The sequence below is a fragment of the Terrapene carolina genome, unplaced genomic scaffold (assembly GCF_002925995.2).
Source record: "Terrapene carolina triunguis isolate 2854851 unplaced genomic scaffold, T_m_triunguis-2.0 Scaffold210, whole genome shotgun sequence".
Classification (NCBI taxonomy): domain Eukaryota; kingdom Metazoa; phylum Chordata; order Testudines; family Emydidae; genus Terrapene; species Terrapene triunguis.
In genome coordinates this window covers 37,870,014-37,884,638 of record NW_020664561.1, presented here as the reverse complement: position 1 = coordinate 37,884,638, position 14,625 = coordinate 37,870,014, and the positions used below count along the sequence as shown (strand labels likewise).

General features: G+C 42.9%; 1 protein-coding gene across 1 annotated transcript in view; it reads right to left on the bottom strand.

Moving 5' to 3' along the window:
• Window positions 1–11,447, bottom strand: part of LOC112109884 (transcription initiation factor IIB) — a 29,658-nt gene extending 18,211 nt beyond the window's left edge. The window contains exons 1-2 of the mRNA XM_026655543.2: window positions 11,409–11,447; window positions 8,170–8,276 (exon numbers count right to left, since the gene is read on the bottom strand). Coding sequence (XP_026511328.1) covers window positions 8,170–8,276; window positions 11,409–11,425 — 124 coding nt within the window. The 5' untranslated portion in view covers window positions 11,426–11,447. The remainder of the gene's footprint in view (window positions 1–8,169; window positions 8,277–11,408) is intronic.
• Between the last annotated feature and the right edge of the window lie 3,178 nt (window positions 11,448–14,625).

Sequence of the window (14,625 nt, the reverse complement as noted above, 5' to 3'; positions counted from 1 at the left end):
GCTTTCCCAACTCCCCCCCATTCCTCCCTCCACCTTGCCCTTTTCTCCCTCTTTCCCTCTAAACCAGAGGCTATGGAGATATATAAACTATGTCACCTGAATTACAGTACTATTTTGTCCAAGTTGAACCCAAAAAAAAAATCAAAATCAAGAAAGTCAGACTTTTCAGGTGTTACAGGTATTTTATTCCAGGCCAACTTCTGTTTTGTAATTAAACAAAACAAAAAATACACCTTTTGCCTAATACCTGACACTCATAACAGCTAAAGAAAAATGGCAATTTGACATTCACTCAAAAAGGATTTGATTACCAATTTGGTTTTTATTGTATTGCCTGGTCTGTCATCTTTCCAAAAAGCAAATTATACACAAATGTATTTTATTATATGCTTCACAACTGTAGTTGGGCACAAAGGCAAAAATCTGGTTCTATGCTGAAGTATAAAAATGGTGTTTTAAACTGAATTCACTACTCTCTTACAGGAGGCTTATTTACTTTACTGATCTACTACTCTAAAGAAATTCTTACCAATCCTCAGCCTGCGCTTTGCGCGCACACACACACACACACACACACACACACAGGGCAACTGAAATTACCATTTCTGCTGTACAGGGCATAAGAAACCAACAAAGATTGCTCACCATTCAGCAGTGCTCCATATTAGTCTTAATCTACAGTGATTTGGTGAGGCTGAACTGTAAATCATGACTTTGTGGCTCCAATAGCAGGCCCAACTACAGCTTCTCATATAGAGGGAATGCATGTCTTGTGGAGGCTATTTCATCCTTAAGTCTACAGCAGTGCAGATAGAGCAGCTCTGTGGCCTGAATGGAAGATCTTGGCTCCACACCTTTAACGTTTCCAGGCTCTGCATACTTATCAAGTACAGGAACCAAGATTTGAGTTTATTTATGGGTTTGCTATCCTGGTACTTCACTTAAATTCCTTTAGAGGCTAATAGAAGGGAAGTTATGATAAATGTTCACACTATTATTTCTCCAGTCTGGTGATCTCTCCAGTTTGTTTAGTTATCTTTTACTTTCATTTAAAGAATACACTTAATTTTCCAAGCAAACTCCTATAAACCCAAAGTAAAGACTTCAACACATGCAGGAAAACCAAACGGCTAAAAAGGGCAGTCCAAATAAGAAAAACTAAGTTCACTATTTTGCACAATAAATGTAAATGCTAGATCCTTTTAACACTGAATCCATACAAAAACCCCTACACCTCAATACTGTTGAAAGCTTAGAACTCTACCTGTGAAGAAAAAGGCATGTTTTCCCAATAACAGGAGCCCAGAGGATTTAAGTTCATTTTGTGCACGCCATAAGCCCTCTGAACCACTCCACAATATGATTCAACCAGCAGTCAAGCTTGTGTTAACACAGTGGTTCTCAACCAGGGGTCCGGGGCCCCCTGGGGGACCACGAGCAGGTTTCACAGGTCCGCCAAGCAGGACCAGTGTTCGACATCCTGGGGCCCAGGGCAGAAAGCTGGAGTCCCACTGCATGGGGCTGAAGCCTGGGGCCCTGAGCCCCACCACCTGGGGCTGAAGCAGAAGCCTGAGCTTAGCTTCACTGTGCTCCCTGTGGCATGGGGCCCTGGACAACTGCCCTGCTTACTATCCCTTAACACCGACCCAGGCTTTTATATGCAGAAAACCACTTATTGGGACACAGGTGGGCCGTGGAGTTTTTATAACAGGTTTTTGGGGGTGTGGGGGGGGGAAGAGGGGGCCTCAAAGAAAAAGGTTGAGAACCCCTGTGTTAACATAGTATTTTGTTAAATCCCTGACCACAAAAAATTCTTGTTGCTTTAGAACAGCAGTTCTCAAACTGTGGGTCATGACCTCCTTTGAAATGGTGTCACCAGAGCTGGCTTAGACTTGCAGGGATCGGGGGCTGAAGTCTGAGCCCCACTACCCATGGCCAAAGCCCGAGGGCTTCAGCCCTGAGCAGCAGGATTCAGGTTGCAGGCCCCCTTGAGCTTCAGATTTGGCCCGCCTACCCAGAGCAGTGGGGCTTGGGCTTTGGCCCCTCCACCTAGGGCAGTGGGGCTTGGGCAGGTTCAGACTTCACGGTGCAATGAAGTTTGAGAACCCCCTGCTTTAGAATTACAAAGAAATAATCAAAGCTGTTAATTTAAAATTAAAGCAGGCCAAACTGAATCCCAAAAGCAAACATCTCACTAAAGGTAAACGAGAGGGCAAATCCAAGAAACGGGCTTTCAATATTTACTTCTGATAAATTTGAAACTTACAGTTGGTGCACTTATTTGTGAAACTATGTCAGCTGCACTCATCCTTTTTCCTACAGGCAAACACAAGGTGGCTGACATCAACCTATAACTAAGGTTACACCACTAAGATGGATTATTCTAAGCAAAGTCACAAAATACTAAGAAACAGCTTCAGCCTGGTTCATACATTATTCAACATTGCATATAAATTCACACGGACTTGGAAATACTATTTATTAGGCTACAAACCAGAAGGCAAATGGCATATTTAAAAAAAGGAATATTAGGTGTTCAACATGTTCAACTTCAAGTTAGCTAAGAATTACATCCAAACCTTCAGAATTAACAATACTTCAACTAGACCCATTTAATTAAAATGACACTGTTTATTTGGGTTTGTAGGCATTAAAGACATTTTAAAAGGGTGTCTAGATCAGTTAATATACAGTGGACTTAAAACAGAATTTCCACAGTAATTTAATTGAGAATTAAAATCAGTTTGCTTTTCATTAGAAGAGAGTATAATAGGTCCTGTTTACCACACTTCCCTTAAAGCATTATTTCCGAGTTAGTTATAATTCTGGAAAGAGATTTTGGCACTTAATGAAGACCTTTAACTCAATGTGTGACAGCAGTAAAAAATAATGTTATGATGCTAAAAGAATGGGATAAGAATATAGAAAATTGAATGCCACTGTATAGGTCAGTTGCATGCCCTCTCTTGGAATAGTGTTCTTCTGGTCACTCTTTCTCAAGAAGGATATAGCTGAAATACAGGGAGTTCAGAGATAGGCTAAGAGTGATTAAAGGCATGGAAAAAAATCATATGAAGAGAGATGGAAAAGAATGGTACTGTTTACCTTACGGAAGAGAGGCATAAGGGACATCATAAAAATTTATAGAGTAATGAATGATATAAAGATATATACAGAACATTTCTGTTCACACACAAATTCAGTGAAAGTGACTGATGACATTTAAAACTGATAGAATATTAGGATTAGAAGAGACCTCAGGAGGTCATCTAGTCCAATCCCCTGCTCAAAGCAGGACCAACACCAAGGCTGTGTCAAGCTGGGGCTTAAAAACCTTTAAGGATAGAGATTCCACCAACTCCCTAGGTAACCCACTCCAGTGCTTCACCACCCTCCTAGTGAAATCGTGTTTCCTAATATCCAACCTAGACCTCTCCCCCACTGCAACTTGAGACCACTGATTCTTGTTCTGTCATCTGCCACCACTAAGAGCCTAGCTCCATCCTCTTTGGAACCCCCCCCCACTTCAGGTAATTGAAGGCTATCGAATCCTCCCCCCCCCCTCACTTTTCTCTTCTGCAGACTAGATAACCGCAGTTCCCTCATCCTCTCCTCATAAGTCATGTGCCCCAGCCCCCTAATCATTTTTATTGCCCTCCGCTGGACTCTCTCCAATTTGTCCACATCCCTTCTGTAGTGAAGAGACCAAAACTAGAAGCAATACTCCAGGTGTAGCCTCACCAGTGCCGAATAGAGGGGAATAATCACTTCCCTCGATCTGCTGGCAATGCACCTATTAATACAGGCCAATATGCCATTGGCCTTCTTGGCAACAAGGGCACACTGATGACTCTCATCCAGCTTCTCGTCCACTGTAATCCCCCGGTCCTTCTCTGCAGAACTGCTGCTTAGCCAGTTGGTCCCCAGCCTGTAGAGGTGCATGGGATTCTTCCTTCCTAAGTGCAGAACTCTGCACTTGTCCTTGTTGAACCTCAGATTTCTTTTGGCCCAATCCTCCAATTTGTCTAGGTCACTCTGGATCCTATCCCTACCCTCCATCGTATCTACCTCTCCCCCCAGTTTAGTGTCATCTACGAACTTGCTGAGGGTGCAATTAATCCCATCATCCAGATCATTAATAAAGATGTTGAACAAAACCAGCCCCAGGACCGACCCCTGGGGCACTCCGCTTGATACTGGCTGCTAATTACACTGCTCTACAGCCAAAATGTTTCTGAAATAAATGTAGTCAAACTTTACTAATTCTGGGTCACTGAGAACGAAAATGATGCTTAAAATTGTTGATTGGCTCTAGTTTTCAAGATATGCTATTGGGTCAGTATATACGAGCCTTGACTTGGGAATGGCGGAGGATACGTGAGTTATAAAGGGAAGGGATCTCAATTTAAACCAGAAATGACTAAAATACATCTTTGACTGGATCTATGAATAAATCTGTGACTGGGTTTGGACAGTACTTGCTTTTTAGGCAAAACAATGAATGATGCAATCTGAAGCTGGTATTGCGTCATACATGATATGAATTGCATCATGTTATGCCTAGAAGTCATGGATGATGCAATCATAACGAAGCTTACATCACTCTGCTGAACAAATTGCCCTATATCAGCTCTAGAAATCATACAGTGTCGTGCTCTTATTTGTCAGTGTTTGATTTTGCAAAGGGACACATTTCTGTTTAGCCAAAGTGAGCAGAGATGCCTCGTACTTGCGTGAACAGTGCAGATACCTTCTTCTATGTTTGTGGTGAAGTGACTTTTGCATCACAAAAGCGCAGTATAACCACTATGGTTAAGAAAGCCTATCACCTTTATTTTGGCTGCAAAATTGGAGATCAGGACAAGAGGTGGGCCCCACACATATGCTGCAACACTTGTGCAACAAACCTTCGCCAGTGGTTGAACAGGAAAAGGAAATCTATGCCTTTTGCAGTGCCAATGATTTGGAGAGAGCCAACAGATCATACCAGCAATTGTTACTTCTGCATGGTGCCTCCAGTTGGGAAAGGTGTGTCAAAGAAAAAGTGGACTGTGCATTATCCAAACATTCCATCAGCTATACACCCAGTACCCCACTGAGAAGGACTGCCGGTTCCTGATGCACCAGAATCATTCCCACTTGAGTCAGACGAGGAAGAGGAAGAGGATGAAACTTCTGGTCCTGAACCATCAATGTCACAGGACCCACATTTTCTCCCATCCTCCTCCTCTGAACCACACCTCATAACACAAGGTGAACTGAATGACCTTGTCAGGGATTTGGAACTACCCAAGAGTAAGGCAGAGTTGTTGGGCTCCAGACTACAGCAGTGGAATCTCCTGGCAGGTGATGTTAGGGTTTCCATGTTCCGTGACCGTCAAAAGGATCTTGTCCCATTCTTCTTCATGGAAGGTGATCTTGTAGCCTGCAACAACATCGATGGTGTGATGGCAGCCCTCAACATCGTTCACGATCCAGATGAGTGGAGACTGTTCATTGATACATCGAAGACGAGTCTCAAAGCTGTTTTACTGCATAATGACAATGTTTTGCCATCAATTCCAGTTGGTCTTGCAGTCCATATGAAGGAAACCTATGACAACATGAAACAACTTTTGAGGTGCATAAACTATGACCAACATCAGTGGCAGCTTTGTGGCGATTTGAAGGTTGTTGCTCTCTTGCTTGGTCTGCAGACTGGATACACAAAGTACTGCTGTTTTCTCTGCGAATGGGATAGTCGTGCAAGAGATTCCCACTACATCAAGAAAGATTGGCCACTCCGACAGTCATTGGAGCCTGGGAGGAAAAGTGTTCAGCATCCACCACTTGTTGAATCAAGGAAGATTTTGTTACCACCCTTACACATCAAGCTGGGTCTGATGATGAACTTTGTCAAGGCCATTGACAAAACACAAGCAGCTTTCAAGTACCTCCGTGGAAAATTTCCAAGGTTAAGTGAAGCTAAGATAAAGGAAGGTGTCTTTGTTGGTCCTCAGATTCGTTAACTTCTTTGAGATGATGCATTTGACCATGCACTGCGTGGCAAAGAAAAGACGGCATGGAAAGCCTTCCAGTTTATGGCAATAAATTTCCTCGGAAACAACAAGGCAGACTACTACAGGTTGTTGGTGGAAAACCTCCTCAAGGCATACAAAAGCCTTGGTTGCAACATGTCACTAAAGATACATTTTTTGCACTCTCATCTAGATTTTTTCCCACCGAACTGCGGAGCAGTGAGCGACAAGCACAGCGAGCGATTTCACCAGGACATTGCAACAATGGAGAAACGCTATCAGGGCAAATGGAGCCCATCAATGCTTGCAGACTATTGCTGGACAGTGACAAGAGATGCTCCATTTCAGTAGACACTGAATAGGACTATACTATGTACAGAATAGTTTGCCTTTTGTTTCATAATAAATTTTATTTATATAACCCTTTTGCTGATTTTTAAAGTGTTACATAAACAGGACAGGTGAAATATCATGTAAAGCAACCATAAACACATGAAAAGACCTAGGTTTACAATTTATGATTAAAACTCTACTAGCTACACAATATACATAGACATAAAATGTAAAAACTTAAATATCTTAGAAACAGTAGCCAGTTGTTTTAATTGTCATATTTGAATTCAGCACATCAAAATACATAATAAATAGCACATTTTATCTCTGAAGCAGACGACTTCTCAAAAATTGTAGACCAGTGTTAGACATCGAGCTGTTGATCACTATCCATTGATCCCGACAATCTAACCAGCTTTCTATGCACCTTATAGTCCATTCTTCCAATCCACACTTCTTTAACTTGCTGGCAAGAATACTGTGGGAGACCGTATCAAAAGCTTTGCTAAAGTCAAGATACATCACTTCCACCGCTTTCCCCATATCCACAGAGCCAGTTATCTCATCATAGAAGGCAATCAGGTTGGTCAGGCATGACTTGCCCTTGGTGAATTCATGTTGACTGTTCCTTCCTTCCTCTCCAAGTCCTTCAAAAAGGATTCCTTGAGGATCTGGCACCATGATTTTGCCAGGGACTGAAGTGAGGTTGACTGGTCTGTCTTTCTTCTCTTTTTTAAATATGGGCACTGTATTTGCCTTTTTCCAATTGTCTGGGACATCCCTACTTTTTCCATACATCATAAAATGTTAGCCTGTGGAAATTACTGTCACAAAATACCACTGAGGCAAAGCACTTCACAGGATTACAAAGGAGTGGGCATTTGTTTGGATAAGAATAACCAAAGTTAGAACACGGAGGATTTAAAAGTTTACTAAGTTTTGGAAGGGATATAAAGCCTCTTTCAGGGCAGAAGCCAACCTAAATGGGGATCAGCAAGAAACTTCTTATGAGCGGGTTATTCCGTAACTACCTTCAGGGTTTCTTGCCCTTTCCTTTGAAAAAAAAGTGGTACTGGTCACTACCGGAGACATGAGACTGAACTAGATGACACACTGGTCTGATTCAACATAGCAATTACTGCATTCCTTTGTACCAACATTTTCAAAGTATTTTGAAAACAATACATTAATCGAATCCCTTTTGTTAGATCTTCTAACTAGCTGGTAATCACATTTGAAATCCGAGTTTCCATGCTTAATTTTATATCATGTTTAAATATGTATCCCAATTTACATGTGTCACCATTGTAACGGCCATGAATTGTAATACAGTAAAATCTTGACATTTGTCCATGTTATATGAAGCATCCCAGCTTTAAATGAAACAGATGCCTCTAACACTGCAAAGATCAACCCTTTTCCAATATATATATTTGAGACATTTCATGTTTCTCACAAAATTGAGTTATTTAAAATGGCTATTTGTAGCCCAAGAACCCCATTTTCCCCCTGAATTTGGAAAGTCGGTGGTTTAAAGGCTATCAGCTTGACTTCCATCAAGCAGCAGTGGTCGATTATATTCTCCACAATGTGGGTATCTGCTACAAAACTATGGAACTTTATACAGCTCATTTGTTTAAAAGTGCCAGCCATTACAAGAACACTGCCTCTTCAAAATGGTAGATTCTTTTTAGAAAAGGAAAAATATCTATTCAGTGCTAATTTCTCACACATCAACCATGAGAAAAAACAAATTACTTCTTCAGATACTCTCAAAATGGAGATCAACTGAGTCACAACAACTTGAATAACTACTTACCCACTACTAGTCCACATTCAGGACAGATCATGTCTCCAGCTCTGTAATCTTCCACTAAAATGGAATCTGGATGGTTTGGACATGTCACTCTGGGAAGCACATCCAAACTAAAAGAAAAAGATTGAATACAGCATTCAAAATATTTTAAACGAAGTTTATTTCCAGAAAAAGATTTCAAGTTAGAGGAAAGCAATTTAAACTACAATATGGAAGAAAACTTCAAGCCACATGCCCTTAATGCTATTTTTAGCATACAGCACAAATGAGCTGAGTAATTTAGGGCAGAGAACAACAATTTGGTAACCTAGGATTTATGGAAATTAGAACTCTGAAACATCTTGCCATCTAAAATCCAAAAGGCTACCTCCTTTGAATAAAGTGCTCTAATTAAAAAAAAAAAAAGTTAAATTACTAGTCTACCGGAAAATCCATTCCTGCTAAATAAATGCCTACCAGAAGTTAGTGGTGACCATGTCATTCTAAATATCCACTCCTGCATTTGGCTAGACATTTTTTTTAATCCAATTAGGCTATTCCTTTAGTGAGCAGTGCATTCTTTACCGTTTTAGAAAACAACTCATCAACTTGATCAATAAATTAAAAAAAAACAGTTTTAACCAGATTAAAATATAAAGAAATTAAAATTAAACCATAACTTGCTAGTCGGGAAATCTTTACATTAAATAATTTTAGTAAGATAATAAAGCAGCAGCGATTCACAGAAGCACATACTAAAGAAGCAAGAACTAAAATAAGTAAATTTTATTTAAGACATTCAACAGATTCCAGCTGCATCACATTTTTAATACAAAACAAAAAAACGAGCTATGAAGGAACAGTTTCAGAGAACTCACAAAAGAGGTGCTGGTCCGTAAGCAACAACTCTCTGCCATGTGGAGCATTTAAATAGGCATCCCATATTCACAAGGCTGACTGCACATTAAATAAAAAGTAAACTGAATCCAGATCCACAAAGCAGAACAGCGGTCTCTGACAATATCTTTTATCAGCAGCATGTCAGTGTAAAATCTGCCCTTTTCTCTGGGCATATAAATTATTCCCCCTGAAGTTTATACGTCCTGTACACTGCAATATTTCAATAAAATTCATGGCCATTTATTAAAGCATGGCATTTATTTCACTGCTGCTAGAAGTTGTGATAACACTGGAAAATGTTCACTAAATTCAGAGCAGATACAGAAGGGGGAAGTAGATTCACTCTGCAGTCCCATCACAGTACCTAATTTGAAAGAACATTGTTCACCCATAAAGGATAGCTCAGGCACTAGGTCCATTCAATCACTAACGTCTGCTGATAAATGTCAAAAAGGGAAAATTGTGACAGGAACCCAAAGAGTAATTAGATACAGTTTTCAGTGCTGCTAATCTGGGCCAAAACAGGGGCCTACCTATACCACATGATCATGACAACAAGGAAAATTGGGGATGATGGAATGTTACCTAACAATGAATTTTATGGGGTGTGGAATGGAAGAACTTTTAACGTAAGAACAGCCATACTGGGTCAGACTAATGGTCCATTTAGCCCAGTATCCCGTCTTCAAGACAGTGGATAGATACTTCAGAGGGAATGAATAGAAGAGGAAAATTAGCAAGTGATCCATCCTGTTGTCCAGGCCCAGCTTCTGGCAGTTGGAGATTCAGGGATACCCAGGTGGGGTTACCTTCTTGCCTAATAGCCATTAATGGATCTATCCTCCATTAAATTATTCTGAATTATTCTAATTCTTTTTTGAACTCAGTTATACTTTTGGCCTTCACAATATCCCCTGGCAATGAGTTCCCCTAGGCACTATGTGAAGAAATACTCTTTTTTCCCCCCAAAAAAGAAGGAAACGAAACTGAAGGGGGCTGTAAACATCTTTCTATAGTAAATCCTGAAAAGTCTGAAAGGAGCTTTTTACTGGGAAAATTCAGAAGAAACAGAATAAGCATCCAGACATACTGTGGCAACTCTTCCATTTACATTAAAATACAAGATGTGTAAAGGCCTGATTTAACCTGCACAAGAGTTTTATACAGCAAGAAGGGGTAACAGACTATCCAGTTTCTAGCAGGCCTTGGTTTCGGACCAGAATGCATCTTAATTCAAACCATCAAGGATGTAAATTAAACTTTTTAAAAAGTACTATAAAGCAGAGGTTTTCAAAATGGGGTAGGTGCACCCAGAAGAACAGGTGGGGGTGGGGAGGGCAGAGCAGCAGGGCTCAGGAAGGGAGCACCACCTCCACCCTTGACTCACCTTTGCAGGCTACCCAACCTGCAGGTCAGTGCCAACACCACCATGCCCAGCAGAGACCCTCACATACACCTTCCTCTCCTCTGAAAACCTGAAGGGGGCGGGGCAGATTGGGCTTTGATTTTTGCCCCCAGCAGGGTTCAGGATTTGGCCCTCCCACCTGGGGTTGCGGGACACAGCAGGCTCGGTTACTACCCACTCCTGTGGTCATATAGTAATTTTTGTTGTCAGAAGGTGGCCACGGTGCAATGAAGCTTGAGAACCCCGTGCTGGAGATCGCAGACTTCCTATTTCAATATTTACGAGTTGTCAGCAGCAGCAGATCCCGTCACTAGCCTACATGTCACCCCATTACTTACGGACTCCGGGCTTTACAAAAACGTTTGAAACTAGAGTTCAGGCAGAACCAGTCACTCTGGCCAAGCTGCAAATCACTCACAGGTGACCAGACCATGAGCCTTTCTGGACAAACTCTCATCGCTGCCACAAGAAGTCAGGGAAAGGGGGGGCGTGGGGGGGGGGAGAGAAAGAGAGAAGCAGAAACCAGATATGGAAGGACCGCCGGGAATGGGCCAGGGAACGGAGATGGGGCACTAAAGCGAGAGGAAAATCAAAGCGCCCCCCCCGCACAAGGGAGGAAGGGGGTGGTTGGCGGAGGCCGAGCCCCTCTTCCCCCCGCAGGGACAGGGAGGGGAAAAGGGGGCCGGGTGGGGGAGAAGCGAAGGGGTCCGAGGCGGGGGAAGGGAGCGGGACTGACGAGCAGGAACCAAGCCCCGAGATAGCAGGTGGGGGCGGGGGGACCCATCAGCGTTGCTGTCCCAGGAGCTGAACGTGGGGGAAGACGCGGCCATTTTCTCTCCCCGGCAGATAGTCCGGAATCACCGCACACGCCCGCTCCCGGGCTCCACTCAGACACTCTATTACCACCCACCACCACCACCACTATTACTACGACCACGACGCCGCTCGCGCCACTCACCGGCTGGTAGACGCCATGTTCGTTGCTTCCTTCCTTCCTCGTCCCAGGTTGTGCTGTCTCTGCACAGGGCCGGGTCAAGAGCAACACGCAGCGCACTCCCTTATATAGCCTCCGCCACTGGGGGCGGGGCTCTGCCAGGCCGTCAGTACGGGCCGCGCGAAGGGACAAAACGAAAGGGTTCGCGTTCAGCTGCTTCAACTTGAGCCTCTGGAGGCGGTGCCCGCCTGTGGGGCAATGATTAGGGGCGGGGCGCCGGCTGGCGTCCCGCGCTCTCCCTCAGCCCGGCTCTGGGTCTGACACTCACTTTGTCCCGCCTCTGGAGGCTGTTGTTGGGCTGTCGTGTGGAAATACAGCTGCGGGGCTAACGGCTTAAGTGCCTGCCTCATGGTTTTTATTTGATTGACAGGTTGTTGCAGTAATTGTAGCCGGTACTAACATAAAAGGAGTAGAGCGGGCTGGGGGATTGGGGTCTGACCTTCTGGACCTCTCTTGGAATCCCCAGCACCAGGCAGATCGCTGGCCATTTGCACCCTATCGTTCGACCACTGAAGACCCCCGCAGACTGTGGGTCACTATTCCTTGGGGGTGCTCTAACCCTTTTTCAGATGTGGGTGCTTGAAATCTAACGGAATAGTAAGTTTGGATGAAAGCATTTTGCGTTTGTGCCACGCTTTAATCAGATGGATGCACTGTGTCCCCCTTTGATTTGTTCCTGACTTGCGTTGCAAAGAGTTCATTTACCCCCAAGCTTTGGGTTGAGAGAACCCCGGGTAACACGCATCCGCCCTGAACTATGTGGCGTTACCTTAATAGACTCTGCCCTGGAGTTGGCCAGTCTGGAGACGCAGTGACTAAATGAGGCTACATTACTGACCCCTGTACCTACCTGTGGCAGACAGCTTCAAAATATGAAGGATCTCCTGCAATGCCAGCTTCTTGCCTGTGAATGCTCTTCCAGTGACCTGGCAGAGTGTAATAATTGGGCAATCGCATGTGCACAGGACACAGCAGGAAGCAGTAGGACGACTTGACAAGACGACCACTTCGGTAGCCCCATCCCTTTACCATCTATCCAGAGTTTGGTTGGACTACGCTCCATTAATATTGGTAGAAGATTTTGCAGCATCCTCACTCATTGGGATTCAAGACAGACTGCTAATTCAAGACATAATTTAGAAAAGCACCACTGACCTTAATACAGTTTTCCTCATGCATCTGCAGATCCTCAGCATCTTTGAAAGTCAGGCCACGTTGGTTTAGATACCAAAATATGAATTTTAAAGGCCTGATTTAGGCACCTATGGCCCCAATTCTGCAAACATACACATGTTTAATTTTTACTTATAGTGAACAGTAAAAGTTGAACCAGGTGCAAGGTGTCTCAAGTTGTGCATCCAAAATCAGTGGCCACTTTTGAAAGTTTTAGCCTCTGAACATCCTCTGAAGCATCCAGTACAGGCTACTGTCAGTGACAGCACTAGATGGACCGCTGGCAATTATGTTTCTGATACTACAGGTACCATTTTCACAGTATTATTCAATGGGATACTTACTGTCTTCATGAACACACTATTTTGTGCGTTTGGCCTTAATGAAACACAAAATAGTAGATTTGGTAAATTTCTCATTTTTAATGGGTTGTTAAATTAGCCTACATTCATTCTCTAACATTAGCAGCAGTCACACACCTCAAATGAGCATATTATGGAAATTGTAAGGAGGTGGGACAGCTGAATCAACTCCAACATGCCAGTTCATGTATGCGCCACCGCTTGTGTGTTTAGACTTTTGATTAAATGAAAAGATAAGCAGATTATATGCATCCTAGCACATTGCTGTGGTCCTGATCCATGACCAAGACTCCTAGATGCTACAGTAATACAAATATAGTAATAATGTTAAACCATGACTTTCTGGAGAGTCGGCCTTTCACAAGCACTGAGATTCACATGGAGCAATCTGTGCCATGTTTTATTCCTGTTGTGAGGCTATGTCTAATCACTCATTCATCCCAATTACTCAGAAAGCTCATATGTGGACATAAAAACAGCTATCTTGGGGACATCTCAACATAAGCTGTAGAAATAATTGGCATCTCTAATCAGTATTACATTTGTTATGCTCCAAACCTGCTATCTTCAAATACAGATATGGCACTATGGTTATTTACTATTACATTTTGATAGGCAATTATAAACTATTGAATTGTGTAAGGTACTAGAACTCTTGTTTCTAAGGTTAGAAGCCAAAATTCCAGTGTTGTATTATTTTGTATCATCAGTCTAAGGGATTAGTAAAATTTAACTCATACTATACCCTAGGAACCCAGTTTCTCACAGAAATCTATATATTTGTTATATTTATATTAGCAGATTTGTTAAATTTTAAGAGACTTGACAGTGCTTGAAAAAATGGCAGCTCTAAGCCTCAGTATTGTTTCCCCTTTCTCTACTCCACCTGCCTTCTCCCTATGTGCTTAATTCCATATTCTCTAGTGTAGATGGTTTGTAATTGAGTCAATTGTTTTGCACCAACTGAGGTACAAGCATGTTACAAGCTGAAGCATGTTAACAACACTAACAGTTTTGTCCTGCACCCAAACTAGCACTCTGCTCAACAGATTCTACTGTAATGCCCTCTAGGTCAGGGAAGTTGCAAGTGCAGGGCCAGCATTAGGTGGTGGCAAGCAGGGCAATTACTCTGGGTCCCATGTGACAGGGGGCCCTATGAAGCTAAGTTACATGCTTCAGCCCTGAGCAGCAGATCTCAGGCTTCAAACTCCTGAAAGGGGTACAGTAGTTTGGAAAGGTTGAGAACCACTGCTCTAGGTAGATATCCCACAGTTCCTGGCACAGCTCCCAGGTACAGTTCACACTGGGAGATTTCAGTAGGTAGTGTGGGTTACCTCAGAGATTATGGGATTTTTGGAAGGAGAGGTCAAACTGCCATAACGCCCCTGGAGACTCAGAATTTCCCGGAGATGTATTCCATAACTCATCTGGAGCCAATTTCATCGCCAAATTATTTTTTCAGCATGGAGACCTGATCTAACTCTACTCAATCTCCACTGTTATAAGGGGTTTCTGGTGGAGGGTTTTTTTTTTGTTGTTTTTGGTTTTTTTTTTGAGATAGCAGTACAAAGTAACTAAAGAGACAATGGAGGATGTTCTGGCTGAAAGCCCAGGACCAAGATCAGGAACGGAGAGAGAAGCCAGAC